Source organism: Lepisma saccharinum, chromosome 20 (assembly GCF_977018435.1).
Source record: "Lepisma saccharinum chromosome 20, izLepSacc3.1, whole genome shotgun sequence".
In the NCBI taxonomy this organism is placed as follows: domain Eukaryota; kingdom Metazoa; phylum Arthropoda; class Insecta; order Zygentoma; family Lepismatidae; genus Lepisma; species Lepisma saccharinum.
In genome coordinates this window covers 1321854-1348540 of record NC_139248.1, presented here as the reverse complement: position 1 = coordinate 1348540, position 26687 = coordinate 1321854, and the positions used below count along the sequence as shown (strand labels likewise).

The 26687-nt window shown below is 40.1% G+C and overlaps 1 protein-coding gene across 5 annotated transcripts in view; it reads right to left on the bottom strand.

Annotated features, from left to right (window-relative positions):
* LOC146003619 (NADP-dependent malic enzyme-like) overlaps window positions 1-26687 on the bottom strand; it is a 150116-nt gene that overhangs the window by 78820 nt on the left and 44609 nt on the right. Inside the window, exon 1 of one of the 5 annotated variants that reach the window (XM_083141940.1) lies at window positions 12318-12466. The exons of the other annotated variants lie outside the window; for them this stretch is intronic. Coding sequence (XP_082998066.1) covers window positions 12318-12346 — 29 coding nt within the window. The 5' untranslated portion in view covers window positions 12347-12466. Of the gene's footprint in view, window positions 1-12317; window positions 12467-26687 lie in introns of those variants that run through there. 5 annotated transcript variants of the gene reach the window in all.

Below are 26687 nucleotides of genomic sequence, written 5' to 3'. Positions count from 1 at the left end.
TAATATCCTGTTACCGTGGAATATTGTCAAATGTACACCTCACGTCTGTTAAGACGCATAGGGATTACGTGAGTCTACCTTGTGACAAGCGTACCGTGGTATATGCCATTACTGTGTAAAGCATCCAGGCACAAATAAATAATTCAAACCACCAAAAATGTAGAGTTTTTGGCCTAATCATTAGAGAAACGTAACGTTCAGATACAACATTGTGTACACATCAAATTATGCTAATTAAAACTAAAAAATTCCATAATTATGGGTTTCGATTTAACAGTAGCTGAAAAAAGGTAAATTTTCCCCTATAAAATTTCGCAAAAACAATCTGGTGGCATTCTTATAGCCAGGAGTAGCAAAATACAGGGTGCTCGGTCGCCATGGTGCCTGAAAACTCACCTGGTGACTGAATTTTCAAATTCAGTTCTAAAAAATGTATAATATTATTTTAATATCTCGAGTTCGCTTATGGAAATTTCCATTACCTTCCTTTAAATAACGTGGACAGTATGTGTTTTTTAATGTCTTTCTCTTTTCTGTATCACGTGTATCTTAAATCAGAATAATAAACATACTATTAAAAATGTCTGCAATGTTTGTAGCCATGATGAATTTCTGCGATGTTGATAGGGCTGGCGTCTGAATTATTTTAGGTTTTTCTACACCTGCTTATAGCCACATGTAATTATGTTGACTTGGTTGCAATTGCAACCCAAGTATATTTCTGTATAAAGATACCTATAGACAAATCAGAGCCGAGTAAGGAGTGCACCGAGCCTCAAGAGTGGAGGTAAAGTGTGGTGACAATGCGTTCGTGGCCTTTGTTAAATATATCATATCTGAGTTCCCATGGAATGACAGGAAAACGACGGAAAATCTAAGTTCAAGTAGCCAACCTTATGGGTTTGAGCTCGCTACTCCCCATTGCGAGTCCTATCACCTTCATCACTAATTTTTTTCTTATTTTACTTCCACCGAAAGTTCAGAGTTCGAAGCCTAGATTGGAAGAAAGTGCTCGGTAATCGCATCAGATTGTACATTTTTGTTATTTAACGTCGTATTAGGTAGAAAATTATCATAACAACCAAATTGAAATTAATCATAAAACCGGAAACCTTAGGCTGATTGTTTTTACTTCGCTATTCTTGCACTTTTGGCTAATCGTGAAGACGAGGATGAGTGTTGACGAAGGGACAATCGCAATTATATAGGGGCGACGCAACACTAGCCCCACAGGATTATACTGGCTGCGAGTCTAGGCGCCAGAGCCTCGCTAGTCTGCAAAATACAGCCCAGGGTGTACTACAGAGGTTCACATTTTGGTGTCTTCACAAAGGGGTCATCTCTGGAAGCCTTAGAGGAAGAACTTTAGGCTTACTTCTCCACCCTTCGTCAAAAATGGCCCCGACTATCAGTTATCGGTGTCGATAATGTCCTATGGATCCACGACAAAAAAACAATGGCCTGTTCTCATAAGAACTCACGCGACAGTGTTGCCAACGATGTCCTCATCCGAGGCTGGACTTCTCCCATGCATCACCCGATATTCACACTCGCTCAGCTCATCCAAGGACGGAGGCTTACGCCAAGGTCCCCGCGCTGTTATCTGTCTACAATGAAGCAGCGACTCATGCTGGTTCCGCATGCTTCCACCGCACCAGATCAAAGCTCATCGTGAACTCCATGACCTGACGTAAGATGCGAAAACGTCAAAACATAACCTGCTGCAGATACAGAGGTTCCGAACTCTTTGAAGGCACGAAAGTTTCCACGAATCGTGCCCGCGTTCTACCGGAACTAGACATTTCGTCCACTGAGAATGTAAATGTTCTATGCCCAATTTTTCATTTTTTCAGGGAGGTCTCCCCGATAGCGTAGTGGTAACGTCGTCGCCTCGTAATCAAGGGTTCGATAGCCGGTGGAGGCACATGGCACAGTGGTTCCGATCCTACTTTAAACTGTAGGTCCAGTTCCGATTAGCCTTCCTGTGCATAAAGTGGACTCAAAACAACAAATCAATCAATCATTTTTTCAGGAGAGACCTTTAAAGTTTGACATGATATATTTCTCGGATCTTTGCCACCATTGCGCTGAAAGTTTGGATCATTGCAAAGGCTGATATATTGAAGCCTAGCTAAAATAGTAGTTGTTTGGTTAGGAATTTATGCTGTATTTAAAAATTGAAATTTCAGATAGAACAACTGCACGCAACACTAGCTTTGATTTGAGAGTTCCAATGTTCTATCAACCAAAAAGACTCTCAATATATCAATATTGGTTGCATGAAAGCATCAGGCGATATAAGATTACCACAATCCAAATATTTCGATTTGTTTACAATTTGGAGATAGAACATTTAAATTTTCAATGGACGATTGGCACTGGTCTCACTTATCGCAAGTAAGTCAAACAAACACCGTATCAGGTTAAATGGTTTCGTTGTTAGACTAAATGTAGTGTATTTATGCTAAGAGATTCAAACCTGACAAGCGTAATCTAACCACGAAAGCATTCCGTGCTTGCATCAGAAGATGAAATACGGCGCTCTACCGGGAAGGTGTCTGACTTACGTGCGATGGGTCATACCACATTTGGCACAGCCTCATCTAATGAACCAGCGGCGATGCTAGACGGGGGTAGAGGGTCAACGGTCCCTCAATTTTTAGGTATAATAATTTGTGTACCACTCCACTCTGGCGTCGCTGCTGTCAGGATTGGAGTAGTCCTTCCTTAATCTAAATCTCGTCTCGATATGAAAACTCAAGTCTCATTCTCGTTTCTATCAAAATCAGTTATTTTACGTGGCTCTTATATTTCTTGATTAATCGCGACGATGAGGGTGCATGATGAAATGATCAAATGGATGGGACGAACACCCATACCCTATTCGAACCTTGGAGCTGTGCTTTCCTAGCGCGTTTCGTACACCACTCCACCTTGGAGGGTGGCTAATGTTCGTTTCGAAATAACACCCATACAAAAAGGTAAATCAAAATTTAATTAAAAAAAAACAACAACAAACTAAGTCCTTACGTGGATAAGACGTACAGTCACGGACACTTTTGGGTTGTAACGATTCGATTGAAATATAATAGTAGTGTTACAACCCAAAATTGTCCGTGACTGTACAATCAAGTAATTATAATTTTTCATTTGCCAAACTTCCGAACGAGATAGAAACAGATCGTTGTTTGATTGATTGCTTTGTTTTATATTACTTCGCTCTTTGTGCCACTTTTGGCTAATTTGCGAAGATGGGGATGAGTGATGATATGATGAATGGACACCCATAAACATCCATGCCCAAGATTAGAACCCGGTACCCCTGGCGTCGCAGCGCCATGTGCTAACCACTCCGCCACAGGGGCCGGCAGAGAGAGAGAGATGATCTCGCCGATGGCTCAGCAATAACATTGTCGCCTTGTAATCAAGGGATACCGGTTTCGATCCCGACAGAGGCACGCAGTGGTAAGGATTCCACTTTAAACTGTAGGCCCAGCCCCGATTATTATTCCTGTGCATAAAGTGAACTTCAAAACAAACTGAAACGAACAATAAAGCACAATTTTCAACTGACTTGTGGGACGCCTTGTATAACACCGGGCAGCACTCCAGATCCACCATTCCACTGTTCTTCAATCATTCCTTTATTGTTTGATCTCAGTCTTGGAAGTTCAAGTGGAGGAGCCGACACGCATTGCGAGAAGGTTCCCTCTTTCACGAGACGCTACCTACGGTGTGGAGAAAATAGAGCGCCTGTAACCAGTGGCGGCGATTGGGTTCCAAAACCGAAGGGGGGCAAGGTGCCAAAAGTGGCGGGCGGGGGCAACTGGCCGCCTCTCGCCGCCACTGCGTTTAACTCTTAAACGCGTTTGTCACAGCGTATGAAAGCTATTTCTGTCTGTTGCATCGCCTCTGACGAAGCGAGTGCAGCCAACATTCATCCACCAAAAAATGCGAGCAGAATTCGTCTCGATGCGACACCGCTAACAGACCGGCGAGGCGAGGAATATGTCGAGGCTTCGCAACTTTTCTTCAATCAAAATTCACTTCACTCTTCGGCTTATTTGTGCGTAGAGAAAATGAGTCAAGGGGGGGGGGGGGTGTTGTTCTCCATAGATTTTTTTGAGTTGGTGTTTTAAGTCCACTTTATGCATAGTAAGGCTAATCGGGACTGAACCTACGGTTTAAAGTGGGATCCGAACCACTGTGGCATATGCCACTACAGGGTATCGAACCCGGGACCCCTTGATTACAAGGCGACGACGCTATTACTGCGCCATCGGGGAGGCCCTCCCTAGATTTGTACAAGAGAGCAATTATAAAGAAATGTATGTGATACATTATAGTCTGCAATACAAATAAAGAGGCGTCTACAGGAACCGGGAATCGAACCCGGAACCCCTTAATTACAAGGTGACGACGTTATCACTACGGTTGAGAACGGTACTTCCTATTTAAAACTAAGCAAGCAGATCAAGCGATTGTTTCCCCGCCTACAGGTGGGTTTCATGTGACGTCAAGATGCGCACAACCGCCATGTTTGAGGTCAATATAATTTGTCGTTTGCAAGGAAATATCCACCACGTATCGTTCGTTACATCTCCACCAACTGCACGTTTGCTTTAGATCACGAATGTCTGTGTTACGAGGGATGATCGGAAAAAAAGGTTACAAAGCATATAACATATGCATATAAACATATTCACTGTAACGTAACGAAAATTTATGTGTAAATTAATAACATGTTTGTCTTGTTTCGAGTTTGAGGACTTCGGATTCTGACCATGTATACCCGAGAAGCGGACATTTAAAATGGTGACTCGTTTAGAAAATTGGTCAAGAGTAGAAGTGAGGGCAGTGGTGCGGTTCCTGTGGGCCAAAAACAAACACTACACCTGCTGACATTCATAGGCAGATTGTGGAGGTGTATGGGGAGGGGACAATTTAAAGGCAACATGTAGCGAAGTGGTGTCGTGCCTTCAAAGAAGGACGGACCAGTATTGTTAATGACAACCCTGGACACAGCGGTAGGCCCAGTACCTCAACCACTGACGTGAACTGTGCTCTTGTGGATGAGTGTATTCGAGGACAGAAGAAGAACATTACGCTCAATATCAGCTGAGCTGGGACTACCATTTGGTTGGCTGGCCACCATTATCTGACATGTGATGATGTCAAAAGAGCTGCCTCAAGGTGGCTACGAAAACTTGACGCGGATTTCTGTGCAACCGGTATGGAAAACCTCATCTACCGTTGTGACAAGTGCTTGAACAAAAAAAGATGATTACATCGAGGACTAGTGTTGAGTGCCCTCCATCATCAGGTGTGTTGATCTTCCAGCTATGTCTAACACATACGACATAATAGGCTTTGTAACATTTTTTTTCGATCATCCCTCGTATTATCTTCCGCCCGCTTCAGTTTCATATGCTTCCAAGAACTGGCCTCAATCATGGCTGCCCGAAGACACAATGCAACAGTTTGTGACGTAGGTTGGTGAAACCAAAAACAAAACCTCCCATTCAATATGCTTCTGGCGGGAAACTACCTCAGACATATTTCACATCTCTTCGTTCTGTGGTTTAAACAATACAAATATGTTGCGAAATGAAGCAATGACAGGAATACGTAAACAATAGGAGAATTTCCTACAGTCGCAACAGAAACAAATGTTTCAGCTGACATGTCTTCTTCCTTTTTGGACAAAGTATGTGGTCGGTACTGCTTTTTTGTTATTTTTTGGACAAACCCACGATCTAATTGTGATGACGTCAAATTTTATTGACATACCTTAATTTCTACATAGTAATTATGGTGGGTTTTTGTGTGTTTTTGAGAAAAGCTAATATGAAATATTTTTAAAATAATTAATGAGTTAATGTAGTTAGATGCAAACAAGTTATTTAAGAGAAATTTATACCAAAAGTGTTTATTTATTCAAAATGTATGGTGGGTAGCCAACTGTAAAGCTGCAAGTACAATAAAATTTATTCATGACGGATTTTTGTTAGAAAATATGAATTAATATTGTAAAAACATTGATTGATTGAGTGATTTGATGTTTGAAGTCCACTATGCACACTAAGGCTAATCGGGAGTGGACCTACAGTTTAAAGTGGGATCCGAACAACTATGTGCCTCCACCGGATATCGAACCCAGGATCACTTGATTACAAGGCAACGACGCTACCACTGCGCCATCGGGGAGGCCCTATGGTAAGAACATGTCAGGTATTGTGAAAAGTGATGTTTAGTGCAAGAATGTTATATTATAGAGACAAATATAGCACGTGGGAAAAAGTGACATATAGTGAATTAAATCAGTAGTGGCATTTTCCATAGTCCAAGTGTTCGTTGTGGAGTCATGTTTTCTTGTGTTTTAGAAGCGTCGCGGTTAGCCGCTGTTCATGAAGCGAACCTTAAACAAGGCATTGAGAAGAGTATCTCTTCGCATACCGCCCATCTTAGTGACCGGTGCGCTCTAAGGAGACACCGCCATTTATCGATCACGCGACGCTACTCGCCAAGGCATTCCGCTCGGCACTTCCCTCAAGATGGCCTTTACGTGTTCCTGGCTCAGCCTCTCAAGGACAACCCTAATGGCATTTTATCTCCACCTCAGTGTGGGTTGCAGGATTACCATGTGCGAAATCGTGAAATGTCGAGTCTGACACAAACCCAGGCAAATTTTGTAACGTCATTTCGAAGCTCTCGTTAATATTAACGAAGGGTTAAAAAAAGACCATGTTTATGATTTATCGAGACCACGATTTAAAAATCTATAGAGACCTCAAATTATTGACCGAGTCTCGTCTACAGTGGTGCAACCACACTGGGGCAGGGTGTATTGCCCCCCCCCCCAAATCTTGGACCGAAATGAGTTTTAGGGGGCAAGGGGGGGCAAACATTGACGGCCAAGTGTACTTGCAGGGGGCAATTACAGCTCACAACTTCAAATTTTATGCAAAGAAAAATACTTTTCGTGAAATTTTCTTGCTCGCTTCGCTCGCAATCCTTGCTTTCCTTACATCTTATGAAGTTCAGAACCGTAGCTAGGAGGCGGGAGTCGGTCCTGAGTGCCGAACAATCTAAATGAAAATAAGTTTTAAAATGGAATGATTGATTTGTGGTTAAGTCCACTTTACGCACAGAAAGGCCAATAGGGACTGGTCCTACAATTTAAAGTTGAATCCGAACCACTGTGCCATGTGCCTCCACCGGAACCCGGAACTCCTGGATCACAAGGCGACAATGTTACCATTACACCATCGGGGAGGCACAAAAGTTGTAAAAGAGAGAATACGTTGGCATCTCATGAAATTATTTGCACCCTATTAAATCAATATTGATTTCAGCCTGCAAAAAAATTGGATCCAAAATTGTTCTTGCTCGCTTCGCTCGCATTTTATAATTTTTCTCTGTAATGCATTGTAAATTACCAGACAGAGAAATAAGACTTGTCTTAATTGGTTATGTTTTAAATGCATGAACAATTGTTTTGAGGACTGCGACGCCAAGGGTCCCGGGTTCGAATCCCGGTCGGGCTTGGTTGTTTGTGAATGTCCATTCATCAATTTCATCATTTCATCACTCATCCCCATCTTCGCAAATTAGCCAAGAGGCACAAAACGCGAAGTAAAATAAACTAAATCAATCAATCAATCAATCAATTGTTTTGAGGAAAGGGAGCGTGCACATTTAAGAGACAATTTGTGTAATTTTTGCTGTTGATTGATTGTGAGATGGATGAATTGGTTGTGTAATGTATTTAAATAAAATATGTTGTATATAATATGCATTAAAGAAACTTCGAATACGCTCATATATGTGAAACATATATCATGCATGAAAGTTATACATGTTAATTGGATTGATTTGTTGTTTTAAGTCCACTTTATGCACAGTAATGCCAATTAGGACTGGACCTACAGTTTAAAGTGGGATCCGAACCACTATGTGTCTCCACCGGGAATCGAGCCCGGGACCCCTTGATTACAAGGCGACGACGCTACAACTGCGCTATCGGGGAGGCCTTATACATGTTATGTAAAAAATAATTATATTTAGAATGCATTTATCAAGCATTTCCTGTCTTTCAAAATATAGTTTGTGTGCTTGTTTTCCATTATTAACGTCAAATTGAAAAAAAAAGTCATTCAAACCTTCTGTTTGAACACAAATGCTTATCACAAACTTCTACCCTCCTTTTTGCATAATTTACAAGGGTAATAACATATTTGATACTACCACTTCCACTACTAATACTAATACTAATAATAATAATAATGTTGGTCTCGGGTTCGAATCCCGGCTTGGGGATGGACGTTTGTGAGTGTCCATTCATCAATTTCATTATCCCCATCTTCGCAAATTAGCCAAAAGTGGCACAAGAAGCGAAGTAAAACAAAGCAAATCAATAATAACAATAATGTTATAATAACATTATTATTATTATCATCATAATTATTAAAATTATTATTATTATTAATATTATTGGTACGTTTATTCTGGTACTTGCACCTGACAAAAATTCGTGGTTGCGCTTCTGTCGCGGAGGACAAAGTAGAAACAAGGCCGACCGCAGAATTTTCTCTCGGGGGGAAGGGTACATGGGGGATGCTATCCCCCATCAAGAAAATTATCATGTAGCATCTCCCAAAGCCACTGCATCTTCTCCATGTTGATCCATACAAGCACGCAAAGTGGGCAAAGCACCCCCACCCCCCCCAAGCTAGGAATTTCCACTTCGAGCACTGGAGGTCAGAGTAAGATTTCATATGTTGCTCTTCAGTCATAGAAACTCATATACTACCTTTTATTATTATTACTATTATAATTATTACAAAGAATTAAATTGAAATCGAATTAAAAATACCTTGGCGTCTTGGCGTTGATCTCAAGTTCAGACTTTAGTACATTATTTAAATAGAAACTGATTTGACTTGCTTCCTCTCTGTAAACATCTATCACTCGTTGATGAACAGTTCTTTGTCTTCTTAATGATGCACAGAGACCAATTATTCTGCTGTTTTTCAAAGCATCCCTCATCCTTGTTTTTACGCTATTTTTCACCATTCGAATTATACGGAGTTGTCCAGATATCTCATAGGGGCAAGTGCCACTTAGCGAACGCCCTTGAACTTGAAAGTAAAATTTCGCCCAACACAAAATTGCTTTTCAGATACACCAAGCGCTGGTTGTGTAATTATGTTCCAGCAGTTGTTTTTCATGTGGTAAAAACTTACTTTCTTTTTAATACCTTTTAGACACGAACGAAACGGGCGTTTAGAAATCTAGACCCGACAGACATAGGAAATAGTAACTTAGAGACAAGACCGGGAACGGGGCAGCGGTGGTAAAGTCGGATTTTATCAGGTTGAATTCATAGTGAGGGTAATCCCAGGGAAGTTGTCGGTCGATATCTACTCATAAGTTGCTCTGGGATTTGCTCAGTCTCTCACGAATGGATAATAGCAGTTTTCTTGTAATCATAATCATATTAATTACACATTTTTTTCTGATTCGTTGCGTAAATCTTGAGGCGAAAGGTGTTCTGGATAAATAATTTTATAGTATTTATAGTATTTTATAGTATTTTCATTTGAAACTAAATCTTTCAAAATTGCCTATGCAGCAACAGGCATTTTGAATGAATTACAAATATGTATTAAGAAATGTATATGTGGTAGAAACGTTTTCCTCACTCACTGTTACAAAACATGCGCAATGCAATTGTATTGTAATTAAACCGAAGTTCTTCTAGCAAGGAATCGTTAAAGAAAGAAGCACCAGTTACTTCAACAAAGAAACAACGAGTTAGATAACACAGGTTAAAAAACAATAACAATGGGAATAGTTTGTGAGGCAACAAAGAAAACAGAAAAGTCTTCATTGTTGACAATGTGCAAGTATGGAAGCACCTAACATGTTTAGATAAGCTGGTCGCTTAATAGTCTTGTTCCCGGCTCTGATTGGCGATTTTTACCCTGCGTTGATTTACAATTACTATACTGCATTTATTTTCTAGCATTTTAGAAAAAGCTTAGGTTTTCTTAGCGGCCTGATTTTTCTTTACACAAACCACAAGTAAAAATAATAAACATTGTGCTGTCGAAATGCATTACAGTGGTCTAACAAATAATACAAATTGAAAGTTTTTTACGTTTTTTTTTAAATATTTAAAAATAAAAGTAATAATAATAATAAAGCATGGGAAACTGGCTTCCTGTTCTATTCTACACTGTTCAACCTTTGCTGTAAGCGATCTCAGAAAATAATCTACTAAATTAATGGGTGGTTTTGAGATAGAAATTGATTCTGTTCTCCGAGTTACTCTGGATGTGGGGATAGAAAGCGTGTTGCCCCCAATCCCCTCCAAAAAATCCAGCGCTTGTGATAAGCACTGATAAGAGAGAGGCCTGTAGGTAAGTCATTTTTGTATAATTTCACTTTCCTGTACGTTGAAAGCACATCCTTTATCTGTGATGAAAGTCACACACCTAGTTGTACTTTTCCAATAACTTTCACTAGTCGAAATCGAAACTTCACAGGAAGCTTGTTAATAATTATGTTCATTTTTATATATTATTATTTTTTTGGCTAGTTTCTTTTGAGATTGGGGGAAATTTCCTCTGATGAAAGTAATCGGCTATACCTTGGGGCAAAAACCCTGTCGCATTATATGCAGGGGAACTGCCTTTGATGTTTCACCTGCTGGCGGCCTGGCCTTTAGCCTAAAGAAGTCTTGCACTTTTTTTATGCATTCTATCTGGGACGTGTGACTTTCTTTTCAATCGCGCAATTAAATTCCCTTTCTTTTCATCTACTTGACCCACACACCATAATATAAACGGAGGAACTTGTTATAACTGGTTCCGGTTTGTCCCCCTTAGCCGCACTCTCCCCTCCGGCTGCTAACAGCTGGTGGAAGTTACGTAATCCCCCACTTGGAGCACTGCTCTACAGGCCAAGAGATCTCAAGTGCACAATTCTCAATGATCTCGCGCGTGACAAAACACCCGAGCAGGAAAGAGAGAAAACTAACTGTACAAGGTCAAAATATAAATATACAATAGCTATCGAACAATACTGTCTATTGTTTCGTTTGGCAAGTATCGGAAGAAAGGAGAATTCCACTGTAAAAGAAAAAGTAGTTGTTTGATTTACACACTTGGGTACTTCGTGTTATATTTGTTTTGTAATAAAATTGTTATGCAAGTACATTTTGATATTTGTAATGCTCTGTGTTTACAACACGTACTACAAATGTATCACTTATTGTCCATGGACGTCCGGAAGGGGAAAGGGGGCACGGCCCCCCTTTAAAATGAGTCAACAACAATTATATATTTCACACACATAATTATTATGGGGGAACTATGCCTTATTTGCCCCCCCCCAGAAAAAATACCTTGATTGCCCCTCCCGGGAGAAAATCCTGCGGACGTCTATATTATTGGCACGGCCCCCCTTTAAAATGAGTCAACAACAATTATATATTTCACACATATAATTATTATGGGGGAAATATGCCTTATTTGCCCCCCCCCCCAGAAAAATACCTTGATTGCCCCTCCCGGGAGAAAATCCTGCGGACGTCTATGTTATTGTCCCACACTCACAAATGCCATCAATAGAGACACGATTAACGGGCATATTTTTATTTGCGTCACTTTCTTTGGGTGGAACCCTCCCAAGCCAGGAATCGAACTCGGAACCTGTGTTGGTGAATTCGACACGTTAGGCTACCAAGGCAGGAGCCTTATTTATCATCTATGACTGCTTTAACATGTATTTATTGCGTTTGTACGGAGGATGTGTGCTGTTACATTTAAGTTTTGCTAATTACACAAGTCAATTAGGATTTTACTGCAGTTTAGCACAATGGATTACACCCGTAACGTATCACTTGCAGCATTGCTCAGATTAAACAACCATGTAGCCATTAACACATTGTTTCGTGCAAAGTAGTGTTACGAAATCAATCGTTCGTGGTCTCGTTCTGTCAGGAGTTAAAAATAGCGCACGAACACAATTTAGTCTTGAAAATTCACTATTTTAAATTATCAACTACAATTCAAAACCAACTACTGTTGTTTACTTGGAATTTCAATACACATTCCGAGAGAGTTTGAACCGAAAGCATGCTATTTCGAGATCTCCCTACTGGCTCCTTGCTTCCATGCGAAGTGCACCCTGGTTTCTCACAGGCCAGGCTAACGCGACAAGATAGGGTGAACTAACATAGAAAATCCACAGAACTATCGTTGCTACAAACTACAAGGCAATGTAGGGGAAAACAATGTGCTAAAACTCACATAAAGGTACGACTATATATACTGAACATCCTCTGCAAACCGATGTTCCTCCCGTTTCGCGTTGCAGAAACATGCACAGAGCGCTTCGATCCGGGCTCGACTAGGCGATCACACAACCGTTCTTACCTGGCACGACTGCGCAATGTTACGACTTGGCACAGTTCGTCAATAACAAACAGCTGGAGATCGCTCGGAAGGGCGAGTCGCGTTCAAGCTTATCAGGGCAACAAATTATTCTATTGTTATTACATTCTTCTTGTCTGAAGAGTACACACACATTTTCCCATGATAATAGGCAATGGCACGCGTCATAAAATCGTTCGCACATGTAACCTTCTGTTTTATTTTCGTGGAGTAATTTATCACTGGATCGAGGTCGATACAGTAACCTTTCCGGAACTGAACAATGAAACGTTCAATTATCCTGTTAGAAGTAAACTACAAGGAAAGAATGTCACAGAATGCAACATAGACTGAGAAAATCATTTTGCACATGTATCAGTCTATATATTTTAATGAAACTTTTATATTTGAATCTTTAGTTTCCTAAATTTATTTAGACGCGTAATTGTACCTTAGGTAGCAGCAATACCCGAAAAACTAATAAGGATGGCAATAATGGCTGAAGTGGCAAACAGAAAATTGCTTGCAAAAATTTATTATTTATTGATGTCCCTCAAGAAACACTATTTCACTCTGAAATTATCATGTTCCTTCAACGCATTTATAATAATTAACATAAATTACTGTGACTGAAATGAAATTATGTGTGAAATATATAATTTTAGGTGGACATCCACTTTCCAGGGGGACATGGTCCCCCGTTGCCCCCCCCCTTTCCGGACGTCCATGCCCTGTTACCCGGTGGAGGTACATTTTTCATAGTGGTTCGGATCCCACTTTAAACGGTAGTTGCAGTCACGATTAACATATCTGTTCATATAAAGGACTTAAAACATTTCACTTGTTCTTTTCTCGACGGAAATTTCATAAAGAGTATCGCCCCACCCCCTTTAATCTGAGGGTGTGCGCATATCTATGATTGTATTAGCCCGTTTTATTGTCGGTTTACCAATAATATTTATGTATCAAACAACAATGTAACATACTCTACTACACCATTTTTCACCTGGTAAAGATATATCGCCAGAGGCGCAACCATGAATTTTTGTTTGGGGGGGAGCAAGCAAAGTAAGTATATATATAGTTGAGAAAGTAGCGCAGTCTTCCCTCCCGAAGCTGAAAAAAGAGGGTCGTGGGCGGTCCCAACCCTGACGTCACTCACAGGACAGGGGTGACTCTGTCACTGACCTTTCCACTTGTTATAGGATCTGCATTTGTGCGAGAGAGTGTGAAAGTGCCTTGTTTTTCCTTTTTCTGTAGCTTGTGTGATAGTGGAGAATTTTTTTTTGCAACAACAATAACATTTAAGGAAGATGCCGTGCAATTGTGCTGTTGCTTTGTGCCCGAACAACGCAAGAAATACTGTAGGTGTAAGCTACTTTTCGTTCCCAAAGGATCCGATTACGTGCAAGATATGGGTTTCAAAGTGTAAGAGGTTAGATCCTGTTAACGCCAAAACAGCGACAGTGTGCTCATCGCATTTTCTGGATGCTGATTACGAACGGAACTTAAAAGCAGAACTGCTGAGCATTGCCTGTAGATCGCAACTTAATAAAAACGCTGTACCAAGTTTAAATTTGCCTGGTTGTGTGGTGAATTGTAGTAGTGTGCAACAGCCAAATGACATAATTGATCGAAGTGGACGTGCCAATAAACGTCAGATTAGAAAGCGAGCATTGAAAAAACTTGAAGAGTTGTCTCCTCGCAAAAGAATTTGCATGGCACATAATTCAGAGACTTTGAGTACTGGAAATATATCCAATCTACAACAAGATAGTGAGTTCGAAACGCTGACAAAGAAATTAAAATGTGCTGAAGAACAAATAAAGAAACTGCAGACACTACATGATGAAAGTGCTAAGAAAGTAAACAAAGTAAAGAAACAATGCAATCGTTTATTACATAAAGTGATGAATTTACAAATTAGCAATAAAAGTTTGAGGCAACAGTTAGTAAAACTTCACAAATCAAAGCAATCTGCTTTCAATGTGTCTAAGAAAGTAAGGGAAATTCTTCGACCAGTGTTTTCCTCCAACCAAATCGAATGTCTTCTTAGCCACAAAAGCAGACCGAAACTGTGGTCGAGAAGTGATATTGTAAGTGCATTAGCACTTAGGCATGTGTCAAGAAAAGCTTACACCTACATGAGGAAAAATATGAAAATCCCTCTTCCAAGCATTTCCACTTTGCGTCACTGGACAAAAAGTTTCAAGTGTAGACCAGGCCTTCTGAAAAGTGTTATTGATGTTATGAAGAGTTATGGAGAATCACTTCAACCACACCAAAAGTGCTGCGTATTATGCTTCGACGAAATGAATATATACTCCAAAGTTGCGTACGATGCTGAGAGTGACACTCTCATGGGACCGTTCAAGAATGCACAGGTAAATAATTTATTACTTTACTTACAAGTAGAATTAACAAGTTATTTATATAATGTTAGAACGTAACAGAAGTCAAATTCTAGCATAACGAATGAGCAAGTAATCATTTTCATTCATTCATCATTGAGAGCCTTTCCGATGGCGCAGTTCTGGAGTCGTCACCTTTCAATCAAGTGGTCCCTGGTTTGATTCCCGGTGGAGGCACATAGTGGTTAGGATCCCACTTTAAACTGTAGGTCCAGTCCCGATTAGCCTTACTGTTCATAAAGTGGACTTAAAACACCAAATCATTCATCATTGACTGCGGAGTTTTTCCGCTGCAACCTTCATCTTTTTCTATCTTGCGTTAGCGTGTGCGCGCGTGTGTGCGCGTGTGTATTCTTACTGTGTTGGAAATGTGAAAAGATATAAGGTAAAATATGAATAAAATTGCTAGGGTGTGTTCACCAAAACTCAGCGTTAATTTTTTGACTGAAGTTTTTCTAATAGAAGTAAACTACTTTAAAGTCCTTAAAAAAGTGTTACATAGCATAATTAAGAATGAAAAATACATATTAAAATTTGGAAAGACACATCTCGATAGACTGTGTTATCAGGATGAAGTACTAAATTTATTAGTAGTTCATAATGAGATTATTATCAAGTATTAATACCGTAATTATTGCTCGAAACTCAACATTTTAATGACAAGATTTTAGAAAGTTTTTTTTTTTTTTTTTTTTTTTTTACAGGTCATTCTGGTTCGCGGGTTGTACGCCCCATGGAAACAAACTGTATACTACAACTTCGACACACAAATGACTAAGGAGATCTTATATTTAGTAATATCAGCAGTGCAAAGTGCGGGCTATGAAGTTGTTGCATGTGTTTCCGACTTGGGAGGTGGAAATATAAGGGTTTGGCGAGAATTAGGTGTCGCTTCGAGTCATCCTTCGTTTGTGAATCCGAATGATAAGGGACGGAACATTTGGGTATTTGCAGATACTCCACACATGCTTAAATTGCTAAGAAACCATTTTATTGATAAAGGTTTAGTTTTGCCATCGCAGAATGTCGTAACAAAAAAAGTCATACAGTCAGTGTTAGATAAAAATGAAAGTGAACTTCATTTGCCTTTACCGATAACGGATGCACACATTTGCGTATCAGGTCGCGAGAGACAAAGAGTATTCTATGCCGCTCAGTTATTTTCTAGAAGGACAAGCAGCGCTATATGTTATTTATTCCGAAATGAAGTTGAAAGTGCAGAATTTTTCGCATTAATTAACAACTGGTTTGACATAATGAATTCGTATGTTAAAGAGAATTTTGATGTTAAATTAAAAAGTGCTTTTGGAGTGCATCTTGGACATCAAACCAAGGTGTTAAATGAAATGAAGCAGGTCATCGAAAGTGTTCGCGTGAAAGGACATGGAAAATTGTTGCCTTTTCAGCAAGGAATGATACAATCTATCAACGCATTATTTGGGCTCTATCAGGATATGAAACAGAAACACAATATGAATTTTTTACTGACTGCAAGGTTGAATCAGGATGTAATTGAAAATCTTTTCTCGCGTCTTCGTGGCATGGGAGGTTTCTATGATCACCCTCTCCCTACAGAATTTAAAAACCGACTTAGGCTGCTGTTGTTAGGAGTGAATATAGGACAACTTCCCCTAAAAATGCCAACCAGGGATCAGTGCGAGAATGATGAATTACACAGTAGGACATACAATAGTGTTTTTAGTACGATGGTGTCTGACCTTTTACTTGACAAAGAGGAAGGCGAATCAAAGACGAAGGATAACACCGATGGCAGCGAACTCCAGTTTCCAACAGAGTGCAGTGACAACGAAGCCCACGACTGTTCCAAGGAAGGTTTATATTATATCGCAGGTTTCATTGCGCAAAAGTGTCGGCATTTAGATAAAGATTTGGGTTCTCGTACGGACAGTCTTCCTCCCGTTCGTCAGAAAGAGAAAAAATGGGTTGACATAGTGTCGCGTGGTGGACTGTATAAACCTACTGAAGAATTTTTCCAAATCATTGAACAAATGGAAAATGCATTTTGTTTATACAATCCTCCTGGTGATTTAAGCAGGGAATGTGGAGTAATGAAAGCAATGAGGAAATTATTACTTTTCAGGTTTGCTATGATAAAGAAGGAAATTATAGATTTATTTGTCAAAACTCGGACATACATTCGTATCAGGCATTTAAATTCGAAAATTAAACACAATCGAAGTCTGCTCAAGAAAGGTAAAAAATGGTTGTTATCTAATTAATGCCAACCTGTAGTCAGGCATGACTAACTTTGGAGCGGGAACTTGTGATCTGATTTACATTAATGTATATTTGACTTTGAGAACAAATGAGAAACAAGTACTCAATATTTTGTGTGTGTTGACGCTTCACGGGATATAAAAAGCCATCTATCCAGACTCTGAAATGAAGCGTGAACAGAGTGTGAAGTGAAATAACAATAGTGTTTGGATTATTTATGTTTGCTACATGTGCGCAGTGCAGTGTGTGTGCTTTTTGTGTATTTCCTGGCGTTTTGTTAATGCTTCTTTCCTGGACATGGTAAGTCACATTTATCAATTAATTTTAACTTGTGCATGGTGTAACGTGCCCACCGTTACATGGTGGTATGGTAAAGTGTGGCATGGTTTGGTATAATGATGTATATATATTTAAAAACATTCTGCCGGCACACTGTCGATGACTCACATGTTAGTTTCGTAAGAAGGATGCTATTGATTTATGTTATCTCTCTTTCGGTCAAAGAATGTGCTCTTCCCATTGTTGTTGGTTTGGAACTGATAAAGAATTGTCTATTTCCTTCTGTATAGAATCGGTACAATGCAATGTGTTTTTAGTTATTTTTATGTTTGGGGATTTTTACCAAGTAGGATTGAGAGAATTTTGAACGTACGGTTTGTATCTCTGATTAAAGTGAGTTGGCAACGCGTACTCATAGTTAGGATTTTCGCCGCCCATGCGCCACCCCCAAACGTTATAAAAGCAGTGCAGACGGGCCGAGAGCTCAGTTGACTCAGTGATGCCAAAAGCAGGGAAATTTCCCGCGGCACAGGGAAATTTGAGGGTGAAAAGGGAAAAGGGAAATTTAATGAAAAATAGCTAAAAAACAGGGAAATTTAAACTCACATTTTCGTTTCATTCTTTTAAAAATTTCAAAAATATTTTTTTTCAGCGTGTACTTTTTCCAAATTAATAGTTAGCAACAGTCACACTTTTCAGTATTCTAAGCTTTCTTTCTCCCTGTTATAGATGACCTTGACCGGCCAGTCTTATATTTGTAGCGTTTCCTAGAAAGGCCACAAGGCACGAGCAGCGCTGCACCTGGAAAGAATTTGGGACTCGATTTTCAACTTCTTTCCTTGTTCCATCCATCAGAACGTGTCTTAGTGGCTGTGTGTGTGCCTTTGTGTGTCCTGTGTCGTTGCAAGGAGAATGGAAGAGGTGACTGATGCTGATAGGAAGCTACCTACAACTCCAAAAAGGTTAGAAAACGTCGTGGGGATTAATCTGCGGATGAAAAGAAACATGTGAAAAAATTTCGTATTGAGTGTCAGGAAGACCCGCAATTCAAAGGCTGTTAAAGGTAACGAGTGTAAGTGTCTTGAATATCATAGAAATATTTGTATCCCAAGTGAGGCGAGTTGGAAAATTTTCTCTTTCTTTTCCCCAGGAAAATTTGAAAAACTTAGAGTACCCGACCCCACTTCGGTGCGCCCTGTTATCTTCTCTTGTTCGAGACTATCTGCCCATTACTTCACACTTTTATGGTCTTCATAAATATTTAATAATAATAATAATAATAATAATAAAGTTTGTTCCTCAGGCAAAACAGGCGTCAAAAGAAAAATATTAACAGCAGGCCCCTAGCTAAGCTTTGACAATGGGTGGGTTTCAAAGTCCGACAATCATTGCGCCGCAGACGAATTTTTTTTTGTTTGGGAATTTTTCAATACATTAGTGTTTTATTTTAAAATTCAAATGTTTATTTTAGGATAATTGTATTATGAAACTATGTTTCTAGTATTTTATTTAATGGGGGGGTTTGAACCCACTAAACCCCCTTATATACGGCCCTGATTAAGAATTATAGTAATACAAAAATACAGCTTCAGATGTGTTTTGAAAATCGAGGGAAATTTAGGTCGAAAAAGGGAAATTTTACACTGGTAAAAGGGAAATCCTGCATTCGGAGATTGGTAACACTGAGTTGACTGCCAGATGCCAACTGCGGAAGGATCGTAAGATCTGGTCCCCAAGACTTCGGTCTAGGATAAGTCCCCGGCCAGATCTTCCCTAACTGATGTTTCCCCCCCTACTGATCCGGTTCCAGGTTCAAACCTCGGATAAGTCCCCGACCGGGTCCCTTCTTCAACAGTACCTTGGTTCCCAGGTGCAAACCCCGGGAAAGTCCCCGACCAAGGAACTGAAATGGATGAGTCCCTCACGAACCGGTTCCTAGGTGCAAACCCTGGACAGCCCCCGACCGGTTCTCCCCGTAGATCCTGGTTCCAGGTTCAAACCTCGGACGAGTCCCCGACCAGGTTCTCGCACACCGTCCGTCCTGATTCGTTGGGAGGTACCGACGCTTGTCACCTGGCTCACGCCCAAAAGGAGGTACCCGCGGACCCTGTGCATCCTGTTTCTCTAACTTCTATTTCTATCCCCCCCCCCCAGTTGGCAATTTTGATAGAGGGCCTTTTCTTTTGGTCACGTGTGGTTTTCTTTTATGTAATCACGTGGGACCCTTTTTACTGTTAATTGGTTTTTGTTAATTAGTCACGTGGCCCCGGATAATTATTAGTACATTACGGAACTCGCGTATTTGTATCAAGTGGGATAAAGTAGAGTAGTGTGTTGTTCCCATGTGGGCTAAGGTTTGTATTATTATTATTATTATTATTATTATTGGTGCCTAAGTTGAATAAAACTGTCACGTGGCATGAAAACAGGAGGTCCCTAACTGAAATAAACTCTGGCTATTTGGATCCAACTGGTACGGTAATTAACTCTAAATCTATCAGGGATAAAATTGTATGCAACCACCAGAGTAAATGTAAGGTAAATTATTTTGTCATGTAATAAGTTTGTTAACGGGTCAATGCTTTACCCGGGGGTCGAACCGATTATCATTTAACACAACATTTCTGTAAATACCTTGTATTCACTTTTTGCGGTAAAATATAAATGACCATTGCTCACACTCAAAAAGGATATTCATGTTTTTCATTTCGAGCTTCACTGTTATTCACGTTACACCCAGCAAGCCCTGAGATATCCAGAATCTGTGTTCTCCGACTGGAATGTAGTTAGCATTTGTGGGTAGACTTTGGCCTCGCTCCCCCCATCTTGTAAGGTTCTGTGTAGCTCCTTGTGTAAGGGCTCTGCGTAGCCCCTGTGTGTAGTTTCTGCGCGGAGGGGGGGGGGGGGCAGTCTGTTGCAATGGTAGTATATTTTCTTTCATTTGTATTTACATTTTCGTATTTTGATATTGTAATGTCTCGGCCCCAGTGATTTATTCACTAACTTCGCCCTAACACACCACACAGTTTTTAAAAAAGGACAACTTTGTGGTTATTTTGGCTCTAAGTATACCTTTTCACCCCCATAAACACGAACTTACACCCCTAAAAGAGAAAATTCTGAATAGACCTCTGCTCCACCCCCGAGCCGGCTTTCCCGCTTTTCATTACATGTTAATTATATTGATAGTTAACCTTCGGCGACACATTTTACTAGATATAGTCTGCTCTAAACATATACATTTACTTACACACACACGCTAGAACATTCAATCGATTTTTAAGACAAATTTATTTCCAAAAACACGGAAGAAGTATATATGAATTCCTATGCCGTTGCTTGGGCTCGTCTTTGACATGTCCTGTGTCTGACGTCATCCGTGGAGGTTTACGAATGGTTCCGAACTTTTCCGAACGCCAGACTGCACCTCCCTGGGAGCAAGTACCAGGATAAGCTTATCAATAATAATAATAATAATAATAATAATAATAATAATAATAATAATAATAATAACAAAAACAACAACAATAAGAATGGCATTATTATTATTATTATTATTATTACTAGTGGTAGTAGTAGTATCAAAGACGTTATTATTTTCATAAATTACACAAAAAGGGGGTAGAAGTCGGTGCTAAAGAATTTATTTGGAACAAACGATAATAATTTTTCAACACCGTCAATTTCACATTAGCTAATAATGGAAAACAAGCACAGACTGTTTTTTTTCGAACGCCAGAAAGTGAATGATAAATGCATTCCGAAGATAATGCTTTTTGTATATATAACATGTATAATTTTCATGTACAGTCACGGACACTGCCGGCTTGTAACGCTTCGATTGAAAGTCAATGTATTCATTACAAGCCGGCAGTGTCCGTGACTGTACAACATATGTTTTATACATATGCAACATGAAGCGACATAAAATATGAAAATTCATATGCAAAATGCTAACACTAAATTGTGCACGTATTCAAAGTTTATTCAATACATATATACAACACATATTATTTAAATACATTACATTACAGAAAACAAATATATTGCGAGCAAGAAAATTTTTAGATTCAATTTTTGCAAATGAAAACAATATGGCTGACTCCTGCCGCCCCTATCTACGTCTCGGAACTTGACGAGGCTGAGAAAAGGAGGCAATGCGAGCGAACCGAGAAATAAAATTTTATGAAATTTTTATTTACATACAATTTGAAATCGAAAGAGGGGGGGCAGTTACTGCTCTCTGCCCCCTGCAGGTGCCCTTAGCCGTCAATGTTTGCCCCCCTAGAATTGACTTCCATCGGAGGTTGGGGGGGGGGGCAATGCCCCCCTTCCCCCCTGTGGTTGCGCCACTGTGTATCGAAGGCTAGACCAACAATGATTTGGGGCAAACATTCTTTGAGGCCATACGAGTACATAACACTAAGGCGTAACCTTTCACCGGTGATTCCGTAAAGACTGGAAATTGCTATGGTACTCCGTTGCTAGACTGATCCTTTGTAGACAGCCTCTATACAATGCAACTGTTTCTAAGGGTCTAAATGGAAGAAGACAAATGAGAAACGAAATACTTTTCGTGAAGGAATGTGCTTCAAAAATTTCCACGCACAAGACAAGGGAATTAAATAGAAATTTATATTCTGAGATATTGACAGGTATTTATTGCGCAGGATTTTTTTCGGGAGGGGCTGGAATTGTAAAGGTGCATAGTACATGGGATCCACGAGTATTACCGTGCAAAATGTCCTTGACTATTTTCATTAATTTTTCTCTTACAACCCATATGTTTTTAAGCGATGGATTTTTATGTATGCTGGTGCAGAAGTTGTCAACAGCATGTTTTGAGTTTTCTTATAATTCTTGAAGATCTTATTTGATCAAATAAAGTGCACGAACATGGTGATGGACAATTTGCACGGCAATACTCATGGAGCCCACTGTCCATAGCTCTTTTCTAGGGGGCTTGCATAAAATAAGGTTTTTCGTATTTACGGAGGGGGCTGTAACCCCATCAGCCACCCTCTGCGTACGACAGTGACACCTGTCATTACAAGGTTGGGGATGAATTGAAATCAAATGAAACTGACGAACGGAGAACTTAGCGAACTCGTGGGACGATCGATCATCCAATGCGTTTGTCCATTCAGAGGCATGGGGTAAAAAGTGGGGAGCAAATGCCCCTCTCCTAATCGCCGCCACTGTCTTTGGACGTACAGATACTTTTCTCAGAGGGTAGGGGGAGAGTTTTTTTCTTTTTTTTTACATAGGGGCAAACAACACTTTCCAGGAGGCAAGAAATATGTACTTCAAAATTGTGACAATGCTTTTGAATCATCTGATATGGAACTGAACTCACTGAAACTGAAATAACTTTTTCTATTCAAACATATGCTAAGCAAGGAAACGAAAACTCACCTAGTCAACACACTTGTAATGCCAAAAATTGATTATGCTTCCCCCGTATTTATAAACATCCACAGTGCTCTAAATTACAAGATACAAAAACTTCAAAACAGTTGCATAAGATTTATACTGAATGTCAAAAGAAGAGAACATATATCCCCGTACTTACAGGAACTTAATTGGTTAAACGTTAAGAATAGGAGAACATTTTTGGCATTGTCTTTATTGTACAGGATCCTGAACAATAAGGAACCAAGATATTTATATTATCAAATTGCTCTGTACAGGAAGAAAGGAAAACAAATTAACCTTCGTCAAAAAACACACTTCACGATTCCTGTACACAGAACAACATTCTATGGGAATTCTTTCATAGTCACAGCAATAAAAGAATGGAACCACTGACCTCAGGGGACCTCCACCCTGCAACATACAAAATATATCTAAAGAAGCATCTACTGTCCAAACAATAGTGCCTGGCTTTGTCTTTTCTGTAATGAATGGGAATGAGGCATTGGTTTTAGTTTTAGCTGTAATAATTGTATTCTAATTGTGGTTTTAGATTTAACTCTGTACTTTCAGTACATTAATTGTTTACATTATAAGTAGGAATGTTTTTTTTATTTTTTGTATTTTTATTTTTTCTACTGCAACAATGATTTTCAAGAAGTGGAAAGTGTCAATTGTAATAAGTTTTTTTAAAGGGTTTGTTGTAAGAACGGCCCGCGAGGCCGAAACACGCCCTCTCAATAAAGACGATATTATTATTATTATTATTATTATATTATTATTAATTTTACTTTCCAACATAAAAGCGCAATGAACCAAATTACATTTTCAACAGTCGTTTTCCGGAGGTGGGTACGCTGGATACGCTCATGGTGACCGATCTATGTGCAGTTAAAGATGTTAACATGTCTGGGAAAGTACACCCCAGCAGAGTGTCCAAGAATTTTGTTCTGATAGCGTCCAGGGTGGACGCAATATGATCAGGTGCTTCGGTAGTCCTGATTACCAGATCCTTCTTTTTCTATCCCCTCTTTCTCTCTCTTTCTTTTCACCTTTCTGTCTCTCTTACTTCTCTTTCTTTTACGGTCTCCACGTTTCTTTTTTCTTAATTTCTTGCTTCCACATACAGATACACACTCTGTTTCTACCTTCTTACTATCTTACCACATCTCTCTTTATCTCTGTTTCCTCTGCTCTGAAATTTTCTCTCTACTTCCCTTTCATCTTCTATCTTCCTTCATGCCTTCCTATCTTTATTTTTCCCTTCTTCTGTTTCTCTCTCTTTCTACCATCTCCTATCCGTCTTACTCTGTTTCTTTCTGTCTCCTTCTTTTCTGCCCCATTTTATCTAAATAACTCTATCTCTCTTTTACATTTTTTGTATCTCTTCCTTTGTTGTTTATCTGTTTCTTCCCGTAATCCTCTTTTTCTTCTATCGACTTCCCTTTTTCTTCTATCGACTTCCCTTTTTCTCTACCTCTATCTTTATTCTATAGTTCTCTCTCTTTCATGGACACACGGAAGGGGGCAAGGAGGGCCACGTCCCCTGGAAAATAAATGCTACATGAAAATTATATATTCCACACGTAAAATTACACTTCTTGATTTATTGATTGATTGACTTGGTTTATTTTACTTCGCTTTGCTGCCACTTTTTGGCTAATCGCCAAGACGAGGAAATTCCCGTCCTCTGGGGGGGGGGGGAATCTTAATTCTCATTACATAAGCGTGGCTGTCTTTTTGTTTATTTTTAAGCTCACTTTATGCACAGAAAGGCTAATCGGGACTGAATTTAGTTTAAAGTGGGACCCGAACCGCTATGTGCTTTCACCGACACGAGAATTATTTAATGCTGTATAAGTGACTGCCACACAAGAGACCCGGGTCCGATTCCTGGAGGGGTGAACTAAGGTCTGAATTTTTCCGGCCTTGTCCCTGCATAAAGCGGTTCTGCGGCTCACCCAGCCCCAAATAAATGGGTACTTGAGGGCAACCCCTAGGGGTTAAAGGCGGCTGAAGAATGTGTGGGGCGCTACACCCAAATCCCCTAAATGTGCCAATCGGCACAGGGCAATATTGGGGGGGGGGTCTTACCTTTACCTTCTTGCTGCATGACATAATAAGTATATTGCAAAATCATGTAACAATTGAAGCTACGAGATTACTGTCATTTTGATGTCATTATGTAGTTATTAAATTAACACGTGCCTACAATAAGAGTGCTCCTTGACTGTAGAACTTAAAGTATTTTAAAAATAAAGCTATTACTTTTTGTCATTAAATCCGTCACGGTCATGCTTTTCATTGGAGGAAGGTGGAAAGCAGGAGAACCCAAGTAGAAAGGGTGGGGGCAAAAATCCACATAGCTCGGGTGAAAATTCTATCTTGAGCCACTCTTTCCCTTGCGCGTGTGCTTCTTCTTCACATAAGCTACAACGGAATACAGGCATTGAGGACAATAGAGGGAGAGCGTATAACGGTCAAATATTGAGTAACAGGTAATTAATCTAATTGCCCGTTATTAGGAATTAATTGCAATTGGTAATATTAAAATCCGTCGCGAATACAGGTGTCTAGCGACTGTCTTAGTCAACACTAATTTGCTCAACCACCGTTTTTCGCCCGAATTCGGATTTGCATGCATTCTTATGGGGAATAGCAGGAAAAGAGCAACTTCTAAACCAATGGACCGAATTGGATGAGATTTTAACCAGCGGAAGACCACATCTTGAAAGTACAGATTCCAAGATTTGAGCCTAATCAGAACAGAACTACGGGAGTTATGAATTATTAAAGATCTATCGCTGGATTCAATGGGAGACGGCATCCTACTGAGTTGGCTCTTACTGAACGTGTCGAATACAATAGCCGAGGATTTAACCTAATCTCTGCACGAGGGGCTGCTACCAGAGGTTAAGGACCGGAGTGAGCATTGACCAGGATAGGAGGACAACGGTCAAAGCACCAGAAACAATAAACAAGCATCTGATCACAGAGACTAGAGCGTCACCTCGTTCAAATCTGGAATAAAAGGGATGATTGGGAATAGCGAGACACAGTTTTGCCTAGAATCGCCACCAGAGTGTGAGCTACGCGCGACCTAGCTGCGAGTCACAATCAGACCCGTGGTCTGGATTTGTTTTTCCTCGAGTGAGTGTTTTAGAGCCATGGAGTAGAGCAGAGTAGAACCAGGGGGTCGTTTCCCCCTCGCCGTCAACGCATCCGTGAACATACGTGTGGTTATGTGAGAATAACGCCAGACACGTCCACCTGTGTCAATCGTCCGAAACAACGTCCTAAGTAGTAAAAGTTAATAACATTTGATATCCATGTGAAACCGCTAATGGCTCATCGCGTATGTTCGTCTCATCGCCCAAGCCACGTATCTGTACTTACGAGTGACCGCGAAGAACTGACCTATTATTGCGCAAGTTGTCGTATGGAGTCGACAGTGTACGTGTACCGTCCTGGACGTCCCTGCGAAGTGAACGAGTGAAGCCAGGATCCGATGATGCCAGATGGAGCTGCCGACTGATCCACTTTCGCCAACCAGGATAACCGCGAAGTGCAACACTGGAGTCTTCCAGAACTGTAGGACCACTTTCACCCTACCCAGGTCAGAGGGAATGCAGCGAAGGTAAGATCCAACCATGTGCGTGTGTGAGAGAGATGACGCCAATCTACCGCGAATCTGCGTAAATCAAATCATTGCATAAACTAATCCGTGCTATGGCATCCCTAGACATCGTTATTCCGGCGGAGTAATCAATGTTACAGATCAGAGTTTATCTTAACAGCAAACAATAGTTCGTTGAATATATTTATACCTTCAGAAAAGATAAAAGGGGTTCGCACGAGGAACAATTATTCACTATATACTTAAAATCCTAAACGGTAAATTGTAAAC